The sequence below is a fragment of the Knufia obscura genome (genome assembly GCF_036327395.1).
Source record: "Knufia obscura strain CCFEE 5817 isolate CBS 148926 chromosome Unknown scaffold_12, whole genome shotgun sequence".
In the NCBI taxonomy this organism is placed as follows: domain Eukaryota; kingdom Fungi; phylum Ascomycota; class Eurotiomycetes; order Chaetothyriales; family Trichomeriaceae; genus Knufia; species Knufia obscura.
This window is the reverse complement of record NW_027042698.1, coordinates 1,013,580-1,027,885: the sequence shown is the minus strand read 5'-3', so window position 1 is coordinate 1,027,885 and position 14,306 is coordinate 1,013,580. Positions and strand designations below refer to the sequence as shown.

Sequence of the window (14,306 nt, the reverse complement as noted above, 5' to 3'; positions counted from 1 at the left end):
CTAACTATCGTCTCGTCACACACAGCCTGCGGCAGCACTCGAGCGCGTCGGTGGTGTTGTCCATCAACGACATCGCTGCCTACCATGTCTCCTGCCAATCTCTCACGGTGCCTACACACCTGGCATGGCTATCGACTGTCCGGACAACTCGACTGAGTGCCTCCTACGAGCGCTGATCACCACTACTGCAACCCAACAGTCCCCTTGGGAACCTCGAAGTTTTGGCTTCACCGTTGCTATCGGCGTTGCTGCGTTCCTGATCTCATTCGTTGCAATCTTTCAAGGTCTTCTCGCGGCTGGGCCGGGCAGGATCAAGGCTAGTCAAAATGCTATAGGCAACTTTGGCAAGCTCAGCAAAGGCCGCCTGTCTCTGATCGAATTCGCCTGGCGGTCAACAGCAAAGGTGCCTGTACTGAAGTTCGAAGAGCTTCTGATCTACATTCTGGATCAAAAAGAGGTCGGAGCGGAAGATCACGGTATCGACTTTCCCTTTCGAGCAGGAAATAGCACAACAGGTGCCACCTGGTTGCAGCTTTTGCGTTGTGTGGATCTCAGTGAAGATATCGAGCATACCTTCCCCGAGCCCTCACTCCAGGAATGCGCCACAGACTACCTACCTGCGGATATTCAAGCCCCTCCAGCTGCTGCACAACTACGATGTTTGGCGATTCTCGCAGCTATTGCTGACCCGACCGTTAAGATCGATCCAAGCGGGAAATCCTTCTGTATAGGCAAGACCTCGCTAGTGTCCTTTCGCGAGCATCCCGTCCTGGGCACATTAGCTGCTTACGAGCATTATCAATCCGAGCGGTCAAGGACGCAGCAAATGTTCGATGCTGCGCACAACTTTTACAAGACTCCGGCTTCGTACGCCACTTATGGTCGGTGTACAAAACTGGCACTGGAATTGGCCGAAGGCACATTTGGTATGAACTGGAGAACAAAACAAGACACTAGCGAGAAAGGCCTGTTCAGCATGTTATTTGTCACAGCATGTAGCCCTGAGAGAGAGGGGCACGTCTATAAGTGGTACGACCAGGAAGACCCTAATTACCTGACTCAGTCCAAAGATCCATGGGCAAGAGCCATTGCTCTTATGGTTGCAAGGACCGATTATGAGCCTAGGCCCTTTCCATGGAACAGGTCTGGTCTACGGGATGCCGTCTCCTATCTGAAACAATTGAATCCTGACATGTTCCAGAACGAAGAGGCAATGACCAGATGGCTGTCGAAATCGGGATGTGAAACAGAAGTCGAACGCAAATACAACGATAGAGACCGCGGGCAGGATCTTGCATTCGAGAAATTCGGCAGCTGGGTTATCCCTGGATATCAGCACTTTCTTGGAGGGGACTTCGGTCCAGGCATCGCGGCAGCACTTTGCGAACTTTGCAATCAATTCTTCGAACAATTGGATGCGGGTGTCAGATACCAAGCTCAGAGTGGCGACTCGGCCAAAGACTATGGGGAAAGCATAGAAATAACTTGGACGGCTCTGAAGCAAGTTGACGTATTGCTCAGACTGAAACGGCGGCCTGCGATAGACGCTTTGAACGCTCTGACTTCGGTACTTGTGCAAAAGCATGACCCGGCCAAGTCTGCCGTGGTCACCGCAGCTCAATCACCGCGAAGCAATGGTACCACTGCTCCTGCAGGCCAGAGCGCTGGAGACCAGTCACCTGTCCCGGCTCAGACACAGTCAGTATCGGCGGCTGCATCCAGATCATCAGGGAGTAGCAGCGATACCAACACCCTTGCGAGCCACAGCACTGGTCTTCATTCGAATGGTCCAAGACGGAGTGGTGATAGCCACACGACTCACCCAACGGTGACGCTGAGGACATCCACCACAGAACAGCAGAGCCTTGAAGCACTTCTGATTGTACGAGCCGTCCTTTTCGCCAAGTTGCTTGAAGCAGGGCCGGATACGTCAGTCTTGTTCGAGCCGAACTTCAGGAACTCGATCATCAGGGTCATGTAGAACATAGCTGATAGAACTAATGATATGTGGGAAAACCTGAAGATAAACCTCCATCGCTACTCCAAACACCTCATACCGTACCAACTTGAGCCCCAAGGAGCCAGACGCGCATATTGCAAATCTCACATAACGACGCAGCAGGCATTCTGCTGCTTGGCCTGCTTATAGAACCCCTTCGACATTGCCCCCAGTTCATCACTTTTCGCAACCAGTGTATCAAGCTTCTCACCTCTCTCGAGGACACTTTCAATCGTCTTATGCAGTATCACCTTTGTTTCGTCCAACTCTTGCTGAACGGCCCCGATGCCGTCTTTCTCCGCTGTTACCGCTTGTTGTCTCAATTTCGCGATTTCGGGCCATGAAAACGGCGGCTGTTTTGTCTTGATCTCTGTTGGTGTAAAGTTCGATTGAAATGCGTCGGCAACTTTGCTGAGAAATGCTTGGGCATCCATGCGCTTGTAGGTCGGTTCTGTAATCATCACTATGCAGGCGCCTTGGCTTGTGTGGTATGCATTGACTTGGGCGCGGGTTTCTGCGACCGTATTCCTTGAGCCGACTTTCGTACGTTCTGCGACTGTTTTCGAGGTGAATTCGAGGAACGATTGGTATCTGTATAGTTGTCAATGTCAGGTTCCAATATATGATCGGGGGACCACAAACGAGTTTCTAGTGAGCCAGGCGAACGATGAGAGATCCATGTCTGATACCAGCTCTGTTGCTGGCTTACCTGCTTCTACCCGTAATATCTGCCCATGTTAGTAGGTTGGTATCTGCAAGTGTGTTCGTCACCTACGCCCAAGTAGAAGACAGACTTCGGTCCATCGTTGGCTGCTGTTGGCGCTGCTGCTGGTGATCCCCAGGACATCCTGGTTCGATGTGATTAGCACTTGATGGTGTTGTTGATGTTGATGTTGATGTTGATGTTCGTCTGTCGCAGAGAGAGCAATGATGTTAAGCAAGAACAATAGGGAGCACGAGAAAAATCAAAGGAACACAGTAGTCAGTACCATAGGTTCGAAACGTTGTAGGCCTGCGTTGTCGAAACAGGCGGTGATGATATCGGATCGAGAAAACCACCCATCATTCTGGGGTCTTTGGTGGCGCCAGTGTGGAACATGCTCAGCGGCTTCCGCCCAGAGAACAAAGCGATTCGCTCCTCGCCAGCCGCTGGAGCCTTTGTGTTCGGTGCTGGGATTTAAGCTCGAGGTGCCTGACGCGCAGAAAGAGGCTAGCCTATTTTGTGGTCGAAGAGGTCATGAGTGATGACTGTGGTACTGTAGGCTCGAAGCAGAGTATTCGAGTATGCAATTTTGGTGGCTAGAATAAATTTGTTAGGAAGAAAGAAGGCAAGTGAGAATTGTCTGTTGACCGTGTTTGAATCGTGCCTGCCGGCATAGTGAGGTTGTGGTGACCAGCAATATTTCACTTCACAACAAACATTCTTTCCACGTCCTGCCCACAAACTGCCCCTGGTTCAGTCGTGGACATCTGGAACAAAGCTGCGATACCAGATTTGGCATCAACTTTGAAGCTCATCAGCCCCAAGGGCTAGCTATAGAGAAAGCTTCCAAGATGTCTGCTGACCTGGAAATGTCGGTCGAAGAATGGCGAGCTCAGATGGCCGCCATGAGACAGGCCCTAGAAAATTTCAAGCTGCCAGAATCAGTTGACAAGTCAAAGCTCGAGGAGTTGGACGAAGATTTTGACGAAGAAGTTTCCGACGAACCCTACGACGACATTTGGGATGTTGAAAGCGACCTGGACGCTAGTCCTGATACTGATGACGCGATAGGTGGCGCCAACGGGGTTCACAGTCAAGATGTGGCAGAAGGTGTCTACGACCGGAGATGGCTACGCAAGAAGTGTTCAGACTTCGCAACCATTCGACCAGATATCAGCGAATCTGACCTTGAGCAGCAGATCGTTGCTTTGTTGGCATCTGACAGCTCAGACGATGAGTTGCAGATGTCACTAGCCGAGATCATTGGCTATGATGACCTCGATTTCGTGATCGAACTTATCTCGCATCGCAGGGAAGTCCTCAAGGAGCCAACCTCAACCACAACGCAAACTGATGGGCTCTTCTCCGGTTTGGAGACCAGAAAGCAACGGGAAGCAAGACTGCGTCAGGAAAACTTGGAGCACAAGAACAGAGCTCTTGCTCCCGCTCACGATCGCACGGGTCCAGTTTACCCTCATGTGTACAAGTCTGATTCAGCCGCAGCTGGCAACCTTCTCAGCGTCTCTGGGCAACGTTTCTCCTTGCCTGTAGGCAGCGAGCGGTTCGAGAAGGCGAAGTATGAAGAGTATTCGATACCTGCTACAAAGGTTGGTACACAAGCAGCACACCAAAAGCTTGTTGCTATCTCAGAAATGGATGGTCTCTGCCGAGGCACATTCACCGGGTACAAGAGTCTGAACCGCATGCAGAGCCTGCTATACCCTGTGGCTTACCATACGTCTGAGAACATGCTTGTCTGTGCACCCACTGGTGCTGGTAAGACAGATGCCGCACTGCTGACCATCCTTCAAGCGATCTCGAAGAACGTCGAGCCAAACCCAATCGACGAGCCTGATGCCACAGACTTCGTCGTACGAGTCAACGACTTCAAGATCGTATATGTTGCACCTATGAAAGCACTTGCTGCTGAAGTCACTGAGAAGTACGGCAAAAAGCTTGCTTGGCTGGGCATCAAGGTAAGAGAGTTGACCGGAGATATGCAATTGACCAAGAGAGAAATTGCAGACACACAAGTTATTGTGACTACACCGGAGAAGTGGGACGTGGTGACCAGAAAGAGCACCGGTGATACAGAGCTCGTGCAAAAAGTTCAAATGTTGATCCTAGATGAGGTGCATTTGCTTCACGACGAGCGAGGCGCTGTTATCGAGTCTATCGTGGCTCGTACGGAGAGACAGGTCGAGAGCACACAGCGACTGATCCGTATCGTTGGCTTGTCCGCTACATTGCCGAATTACGTTGATGTTGCAGACTTCCTCAAGGTCAACCGAAACGCTGGCATGTTCTACTTCGATGGCTCCTTCCGTCCAGTCCCGCTAGAACAGCACTTTGTTGGCGTCAAAGGCAAACCTAACTCGAAGCAGTCTCGAGACAATTTGGATCAGACAGTGTTTGACAAGGTCAAGGAGATTCTCCAACAGGGCAAGCAAGTCATGGTGTTCGTACACTCGAGAAAAGAGACCGTACTTGCTGCCAGGACCTTGTATCAACAAGCTATTGACGATGGCTGCGATGACTTGTTCACGCCCGACCCTAGCAGCGCAGCTTGGCAACGAGCATCGAGTGACCTGAAGACCACAAAGGGCCGTGAGCTTCGTGATATTGTGCCAAAAGGCTTCGGTTGTCACAATGCCGGCATGCCAAGATCAGACAGGAACTTTGTTGAGCGCATCTTCGCAGACGGAGCTATCAATGTCCTTTGCTGCACAGCTACGCTAGCATGGGGTGTCAACTTGCCTGCCTCAGCAGTCATCATCAAGGGTACTCAGCTTTATAGCTCTGAAGCTGGTAAGTTTGTGGATCTAGGTATTCTTGATGTGCTGCAGATCTTTGGTCGTGCTGGTCGACCTCAGTTCCAGGACAGCGGTATGGGATACATTTGCACAACGCAGGACAAGCTGCAACACTATCTATCCGCCGTCACTTCTCAAGTGCCTATTGAGTCGAGATTCTCGTCCAAGATGGTCGACAACTTGAATGCCGAGATCGCGCTTGGCACAGTCACTACTGTCGCGGAAGCCGTGACCTGGCTTGGCTACTCCTACCTCTTCGTCCGAATGAAGCAAAACCCAAGAGCATACGGCATTGAGTGGGATGAATACAACGACGACCGTCAACTCGCTGGAAGAAGAAGGCAGCTTGTCGTTGAGGCGGCAAGAACTCTTCACCGCAGCCAAATGATCATCTTCAATGAGAGAACAGAAGAGTTAAGACCCAAAGACGTGGGTCGGATTGCCAGTCAATACTACGTTCAGCAGAGCAGTATCGAAATCTTCAACACGATGATGCGACCACAATCTAGTGAGGCAGATGTGCTGAAAATCATTAGTATGTCTGGCGAGTTCGACAACATCCAGACCAGAGAAAGTGAAGCACAAGAACTTCAACGACTCGAGCAGCAACGTGTTTGCGACATTGAGCATGTCAAGAATACTGGTACAGACAATAATGCTGACGGTCTCGGTCAGAAAGAAAAGAAAATCATCGAGAACCATGCGAAGACGAATTTGCTTTTGCAGTCATACATTTCACAAATCAGGCTCGAGGACTTCGCATTGGTGTCAGATTCAGCATATGTGGCACAAAATGCCGCAAGGATATGTCGAGCACTATTCATGATAGCCTTGAACAGAGGCTGGGGCTATCAATGCGAGGTCTTGCTATCGATGTGCAAGTCAATCGAAAAGCGACAATGGAGCTTCATGCATCCGTTCCATCAATTCGATCTACCGATGCCAGTCCTGAAGCAACTCGACGACAAGGTACCTTCTTCAAATATCGAAACGCTTCGAGAAATGGATGCTGCCGAGATCGGAAGCCTGGTACACAACCAGAAGATGGGAGGCACTATTGCTAAAATCCTCGACAACTTTCCAACAATATCGGTGGATGCAGAGATTGCACCTCTCAATCGTGACGTCCTCCGCATGAAGCTATTCCTCTATCCAGAGTTCCGATGGAACGATCGGCATCATGGCACTTCCGAGTCATACTGGGTCTGGGTCGAGAACTCAGAGACAAGCGAAATTTACCATCACGAATTCTTCATCTTGTCCCGAAGGAAGATGCACGATAATCACGAACTGAACTTCACTATACCTCTCAGTGACCCAATTCCTGCTCAAATATATGTGAAAGTGATCTCAGATCGATGGCTTGGTGCGGAAACTGTTCATCCGGTCTCATTCCAGCACCTGATTCGACCTGATACTGAGAGCGTGTATACGGACCTCCTTGATCTGCAGCCATTGCCGATAACAGCCTTGAAGAACCCGCTACTGGAAGAGATCTACAGCCAAAGATTTCAGTTCTTCAACCCTATGCAATCACAAATCTTCCACATACTTTACCATACGGACAACAATGTGCTGTTGGGATCCCCTACAGGTTCAGGCAAGACTATTGCCTGTGAGTTGGCAATGTGGTGGGCTTTCCGCGAGAGACCTGGCTCGAAGGTCGTGTACATCGCACCTATGAAGGCACTGGTACGTGAGCGTGTTCTGGACTGGGGAGCACGCCTGGCACCGCAGATGGGCCTGAAATTAGTCGAATTGACTGGTGACAACACTCCCGATACAAGGACAATCCGAGACGCTGATATCATCATTACCACTCCTGAAAAGTGGGATGGTATCTCGCGTTCGTGGCAGACCAGATCGTACGTACGGCAAGTCTCACTCGTAATTATCGACGAAATTCATCTGCTTGGAGGTGACCGTGGTCCCATTCTTGAAATCATCGTGTCTCGGATGAACTACATTGCCAGCCAGTCCGAATCAGGAGGGATACGTTTGATGGGAATGTCGACAGCATGTGCCAATGCAACGGATCTCGGAAACTGGCTAGGCGTGAAGCCTGGCAACAACCAAGGACTCTTCAACTTCCGCCACAGCGTGCGTCCGGTACCACTAGAGATCTACATTGATGGCTTCCCTCAGCAACGTGGTTTTTGCCCGCTTATGCAGTCCATGAACCGACCCACCTTTCTTGCCATCAAGAATCACAGTCCCACCAAGCCGGTCATTGTTTTCGTCGCCTCTCGAAGACAAACTCGACTTACCGCAGTGGATCTCATCAACCTGTGCGGCATGGAAGACAATCCACGACGTTTTGCCAATTTTGCGTCTGAGGAGGACTTCCAGCTCACATTGTCAGCCGTGAAAGATTCAGCATTGAAAGAAGCGCTCTCATTTGGCATCGGGCTGCATCATGCCGGTCTTGTCGAGTCCGATCGAACACTATCTGAACAGCTGTTCGCAGCGAACAAGATTCAGATCTTGGTGGCCACCTCCACCCTTGCCTGGGGTGTCAACTTGCCAGCTCATCTTGTCGTGGTCAAAGGCACTCAATTCTTCGACGCAAAGATCGAGTCCTACAAAGACATGGATCTCACGGACGTTCTCCAGATGCTCGGTCGTGCCGGTCGACCACAATTCGACACATCCGGTATCGCACGAATCTTCACCCAGGATGCCAAGAAAGCCTTCTACAAACATTTCCTCCATACCGGCTTCCCCGTAGAATCAACCCTTCACAAAGTCCTCGACAACCATCTGGGCGCCGAAATATCTGCCGAAGTCATAACCACTAAACAGGATGCTCTAGATTACCTAACATGGACATTCTTCTTCCGCCGTCTCCACAAAAACCCAACATACTACGGTCTCGAGATCAGCGCCGAAGAGCACAGAGACAGCCCACTGACCGCTCGCCAATTAGCAGCAGACTACATGATCGAACTCGTCGATAAATCCCTCTCTGACCTCGCCGACTCCTCCTGCTGTACAGTCCACAGCAACGGCGACGTCGATCCAACACCCTTCGGCAAGATAATGTCATACTACTACCTCTCCCACTATACCATCAAAATGCTCCTAGCGAACTCCGCAGCATCACCGAATCCAACATTCGCTGACTGTCTTGCCTGGGTCTCTCTCGCCACCGAATTCGTCGACCTTCCTGTCCGACATAACGAGGACCTGATCAACGCCGAAATGGCCAAGAATCTGCCATTCGATTTTCCGGCTAAAGCCATCAGCACCAGTCCCGGGACCCCCGCGAACCCAGATGCGGGCAGTGGCGGTGAACTACCAATGTGGTCTCCACATATCAAATCGTTCCTGCTTCTGCAGGCACACATGCTTCGTCTGGATCTGCCCATATCGGATTATGTAGGTGATCAGACCTCCGTTCTCGACCAAGCGATCCGTATCATCCAGGCTAGCATCGATACGTTCACCGAACTAGATAACTGCGCGGGCACCACGCAGATGGTTAGATTACTACAGGCTATCAAATCCGCGCGGTTCCCAGAGGATTACCCGCTTAGTATCTTCCCTGGTGTCTCTGAGATCTTCGACGAGGGACTGGCGAGTAAGGTTCCACGGGATCTAGTCACTACTGCACAGCTGGTGAACCGGTATCAACGCGGTACGCTCGATGGACTGATGAATACGCTGGGTATCCATGACGCCACTACGCGAAAGGAGTTCGTCCGAGCAACGCAGTTCCTGCCTGATATTGAGCTCAGCGCGTCATCTGCAGGACGCGAAGACGGAAGCGTGACAGTTAGCATCAAGCGGCGGAACGAGCTTCGAGACCGAGAGGGACGAGTTTATGCGCCGAGATTTCCGAAACCGCAGAATGAGGGGTATTTCGTTGTTGTTACTCTGGCTGGGACGTCGAACGTGTTGGGACTGAAGCGTGCCAATTGGCCTGGAATCGCGAGCGGAGGGAATAATTCGCAGGGGCAGGGTCGGTCTGGCCCTGGTGGTAGTGGAAGGAGAGGTGGCAGGTTGCAAGCAGATGCTAGGATTAAGCTTGATGAGATGCTGGTCAGTGATAGAGCGGCGAAAGTCGATGTGCTTGTTATGAGTGATGCTTACCTTGGTATGGAGTGGAGGGTGGAGGGTGTAGTGGTGCCCCAGATTGTGAGAAAAGAAGCTGTGCAGAGTGTCACGGTGAACGTCGATGAGGGTCTGATAAAGGGGAAGGAGAAGGCAGTTCAATAGCGTCGATAAATGAGCTGATTGGTAGTCTGGTCAGACGACCGAAAATGCGAGGTAGTCCTGCTCCTCGAAACAACCCAACAATGCTTCTTATGCAAGAAATCTCACCCTGTTAGGCCTGTACTGTAGCTCGTGTCCTACATTGTCTTTCCATGCTGCGCCGTCGCTCAAATGCTCCATCACGGTCTATAACAAAGGGAAAATATGCAAATCCTGACCCAAAGATCCGTCGCTATGCGAATGGCAAATACAATCGGCCCTAATGCACATTTAGTGCGTCGAGAGCTCACTAATGGTCGGTGATGGCGGCTCCTGCAGTGCTCGCGGGGGCATCGGCGGACTCGGCATAGGAGGCGGAGGACTCGAAGGAGCTATCGTAGCAGTCTCGAGCACACCTGACTGACTAAGACCAGGTTTATGCCCCTTATGTACCTCTTGTACAACCGGTATACCAAGTGCTACTTTCTTCTCTTTCACCTCCTCTTCTTGGACTGGTTCCCGTTTCGAAGCAGTTCTTGTTGGAAATTTCGGCGCGATCACTCTTGCGCTTGGCCTTCGTGATAGTGAGACCGTGCGTGCGACGAAGACCTCCGCTGCTGGTTTGGCGTACGCGACCATGCTTGGGCCTTTCGAGTTCGTGCCTGGTCCCGCTACGACTGGTGGAGGCAGTTTGCTGTACCTTGATTGTGGTATGGGGTTTGTTGGCGGCATAGTCGATGATCGCTCGGGGCGAGGTGGCCGAGCAAGACTCGTTGTTCGCGCGTTCCATGTTGTCATGTTGTCTGTGTTTGAGCGGGTGGGGCGAACAGGGCGGAGACCAGTTTGGCGGACTAAGTCTTCTGTCGTGCGTTTGGGCGCATATTTGGACAGCGGGATATACTTCGAGTCCTTGATGGGTAACGCAGGGGGTGGCGAGGGTGTTCTTGTCCTGGTTCCTGGCGACGAGATGGCCGATACTGGTGAGGCTGCGACTTGCGCTACGTGTGTTGGTTGCTTCTCTGGTGTAGCTTCGGACCCCGTTGTATGCAGTTGCTTCGGTGTAGTCTCTTCCGCTAGCTCAAGCACAGGAGATGGAACGTCTATATTCAACCCTTCGAGTCGAGTCCTCAATTCGCTCTTCCGCCTTGCTGTTTTTGTGTTCGTACTTTCTGCATCCATGGCATCGATTTTCTCTCCACCTCCTTGACTGGAGTCGAGCTTTGATTCAGGGCTATATGTAGTCTGTGGAAGGTGTTGAAGGGCAAGCCCCGATCCTGAAGGTGAAGTCAAGCTCTCAACAATGGCGATAGTTTCGTCTATCTGTACCGATGTCGTTCTTTCTGCACGCTCCTCGTTTGCTTCTTGCTCCTGGGCTTGGGCTTTAGCATCGAGCTTCTCTTGTAGTAGTCTTCTTGCACTTGACTTCGATCGAGCCAGCTGAACAGCAGTCGATGGTGGACGAGTCATCTCAAATTGTTGTCCGACCTGACCATGCGAATCCCTGAAACTCTTGATGTCGAAGAATATCTCGTCCTGGGCTGAGATATGAGGATTCTGAGCAACTGTCAAATTAGTCAATGTCTTTGAGTCCGCCGTTACTTCAGACGACATTAGTCGCTGATCCGAACCAGCACCATGTCCTTCAGAGCCCATTGAGGGAAGTGCGGGTGTCGGAGAAAGCTGTGGCGGTCCAGTAGCGGATCGAGTACGTGTCAAACCAGGCGAGTCGGTCTGGGTTAAGAACTTGATGGATGTTGGAGTTGCAGGGAATAAAGAGTATTTCGAGGATGCTTGACCATTGTTGCAAATGCGGCTTGTCTCCTGGTGTTTCGAAGTAGTAGGTGATGTTGCTCTTCGGGTAAGCTTTGGCACCACAAGCTCACTACCTTCCTGAGTAACATGCGTTGCTATCACTAGCTGGTCAAGGTCTTTGCTCCTTCGAACCAACAGCCCGGACTGCTTGATTCCGTTAACATCTTTGAACATGACACTGTAACGCTCAAGCGGCGTGCCAGGGACACTAACTTTGAGTGGAGGGAGTGTAGGGCTGTCTTGCTGCTGGGTGCCGCTTCCTGTACCCGGGATCGATGGCAAGACAGCTTTCGAGACATCTCCTGTTGCATTTGGCGGTGTCTGCTCGTCGAAGCCGTCTTGCACAATCAGTGGCGATCTGGGATTGCGCCACGGGGTTCGTGTGATAGGCAACCCCAATTTCTTCGTTCCGACAGCATCTAACTGTTGAACTTGATAGAAATTGGACCCTTTGTTCGAATTTGCCCTTGGCCTGAAGAAATCTCCAAGCTTCCACTTCTTCCCCTTGACTGGCTGGGCAGGGGAAGGTCCGTCAAAGAAGCAGGCATGGTGCTGTTGGTCCGGACTCATGGTTGAGACAATGCTCTCCAGGAGCTGAGGCGGATGTCGAGGGCTTCCGAATGCCACTCCTATCTGGGAACCGTCAAGTCGAGCAGCAGAGAGCGGCGTGTTGTGGATGAGTGAATCAGAACTTTTTGGACGTTCGATGAGTAGAGTGAGATCAGGCTTTTGCTTGGCTCTGAAGGGTTTTCCGCCAGAAGTGTTAGGCCTTAGTTCTTCCGGAGGGGCGGGACCCTGACAGCCACCCTGGAGTTGGTCGTCAGCGGCGAAAGCGAAGTCAAAATCTTGCTGAAGATGGGCTTCGCCTATTCCCTGGTTCGCCTTCTCTTCCTCTTTGCGCCCTCGCACAGATAGCCAACGTCGCGGCATCTCTGCTGTTCGGTGAGATGGTAGCAGATCATGTAAACGACTGAATCAGGAGAAGGAAAACTCTATCTCTAAGAAGGCCTGAAAGAGGTTCGTCGACCGAGGCGAAAGGGTAGTGAAACGTGTTAGCAAGGTACGAGATAGGTCTCGTGCTTGCAAATATGAGACGAACGGAGCAATAGCGGACTTCCAGCCAAGATGAAGGGATTATTTCTTGAAGTAACGGCGGTGGTAAAGCATGTTAAGAAACAGTGACAAGGTACTGGGATGCGGAAGAGAGGCTGCATGGGTGCGAAGCGAGGATACTAATCTGAAGACGGGGACTGCGAACCGAGCAGGCGAGACGAACATAACCTCGAAGATGTTGTGCTTCGGAAGTGTTGTCATTTCTCGAAAGCACCAGTCAAGTGTTAGAATTGAGACCCGAGCACGAGTGCGTACATATGGTAGGATCTGTAAGGCGGTTCCGAAAACCATAGGAATCATCGTGCGACGTGATCATCGCACGAGGGTCTGAAAGTGAAGTCAAGAGACGACACAAGACGAAGTGAAGTGCAGGGACGACCCACCAAGAGGCTATTGCTTGGCGATGTTTCAGGGTCAGATGCACTTACCCGAATACATGTTTAGTGCTACTCTTCTGAGCACTTGCTGGGAGGTTGCCGGCGCTATAGAGAAGCTTAGAATTCGCGAAGAAGTGTCGAGATTTGGACGCACGACCGACTACTGCACTATGCACTCTGACATCAAGCTCTATAGCTAGTACTGCGAGCTGGTAATGCAGCGCCGTAGCATGTAGCGATGTTCGATCAGTCGTGTACCGTATAAGGTCATAGAACACTGTACACCGATGGTGAGACTGCTTGTACTGCTGCGCTTCGGTCAATATGGTAATTTCACATCCATGCTCACAGCACTCCTTGAAACTCTTCCGGCCTCAGTGACCGCAAATGAGACTGCATCGTTGTAGCAAGGTAGAAATCGAGACATTCGAGTCCACAAGCCTCATACGCAAGCATCTCGAAGTCGTGCAGCGTTCTTCTAGCCGAAACACATTCATGGAAGTGGCTCGGTCATATGTCTTGTAAGACACAGGTGAACAATTGTGAGACCATCTGCATGGATGGATATTCGATTAGAGCTGCAGGTCTCCGGGACTTTATCATCGCGGTAGTTATTGACAACGAAAGCGTTGTACCGTTGGATCGCAGATCGAGTCTGCAGGCACTGAACCCGATGATTCGGCAACCTGTTGAGGCAACATCCAGAGCGAGACCAGCCAGCTGAGTCGGTGCCCGCAAAGATCGATGTCGAGGTACCAATGCGACTATTGTTAAACCCTCTCAGGCCGGTGATTTGCAGGGAATGGTGTAATCTTGAGAGCTGTATGCTGGGTGCCGAGAGCGTCTCATCCATTCTGCACAAGATAAAGAGATATAAACTTCAGCAAGCTGACCCATGAAGGACCTCGACGAGGCTGACTTCAGCCTCGTCCAAGTCCAGCGGAAGGTGGCGAGCAGTTCGGACCACTGACGCACCCATAAGAAAAGTGGTGGGGCTGTACGGCTCTGAGGGCCGCCGCGGCGGGCTGACGGTCCAACCTGCACGGCGATGATGGACCAAAATTCATGAGTCTTTAACCCCCACCACCTCAATCCAATACATCCACCGACTCCTACGTCCTTGACACCTATCAGATCGTTTGCGTCTTTGTTCTGAGTGGGCCCAGCAAACGCCCATTACATATCCCGACCAAAGTTCCTGCCAATATCTCAATCCTCTGTCTCAGGCGTACCTTCATTCGAGAGCGCACCCAACCGCGCAAAAAGTAATTATCTCTCAAGGTCACACGATACAC

The 14,306-nt window shown here is 51.3% G+C and overlaps 4 protein-coding genes across 4 annotated transcripts; 2 read left to right on the top strand and 2 right to left on the bottom strand.

The window, feature by feature from the left end:
* Nucleotides 1–124: 124 nt before the first annotated feature.
* Nucleotides 125–1,981, top strand: PMZ80_009166 (uncharacterized protein; the record flags this gene model as incomplete). The annotated part of the gene is made up of 1 exon (XM_064877561.1): nucleotides 125–1,981. One exon carries the CDS (start codon nucleotides 125–127, stop codon nucleotides 1,979–1,981), a length of 1,857 nt encoding a protein of 618 aa, XP_064727063.1.
* Nucleotides 1,982–2,103: 122 nt separating this feature from the next.
* YKT6 (palmitoyltransferase) lies at nucleotides 2,104–2,846 on the bottom strand (the record flags this gene model as incomplete). Its single annotated transcript, XM_064877560.1, has 3 exons — nucleotides 2,104–2,590; nucleotides 2,709–2,727; nucleotides 2,771–2,846. The coding sequence occupies 3 exons, from the start codon at nucleotides 2,844–2,846 to the stop codon at nucleotides 2,104–2,106; spliced, it is 582 nt and encodes a 193-aa protein (XP_064727062.1).
* A 707-nt stretch (nucleotides 2,847–3,553) lies between these two features.
* On the top strand, nucleotides 3,554–9,733 carry mug81 (putative steryl acetyl hydrolase mug81; the record flags this gene model as incomplete). Its single annotated transcript, XM_064877559.1, has 1 exon — nucleotides 3,554–9,733. The coding sequence occupies one exon, from the start codon at nucleotides 3,554–3,556 to the stop codon at nucleotides 9,731–9,733; it is 6,180 nt and encodes a 2,059-aa protein (XP_064727061.1).
* Nucleotides 9,734–10,000: 267 nt separating this feature from the next.
* Nucleotides 10,001–12,451, bottom strand: PMZ80_009163 (uncharacterized protein; the record flags this gene model as incomplete). Its single annotated transcript, XM_064877558.1, has 1 exon — nucleotides 10,001–12,451. The coding sequence occupies one exon, from the start codon at nucleotides 12,449–12,451 to the stop codon at nucleotides 10,001–10,003; it is 2,451 nt and encodes an 816-aa protein (XP_064727060.1).
* Nucleotides 12,452–14,306: the final 1,855 nt, after the last annotated feature.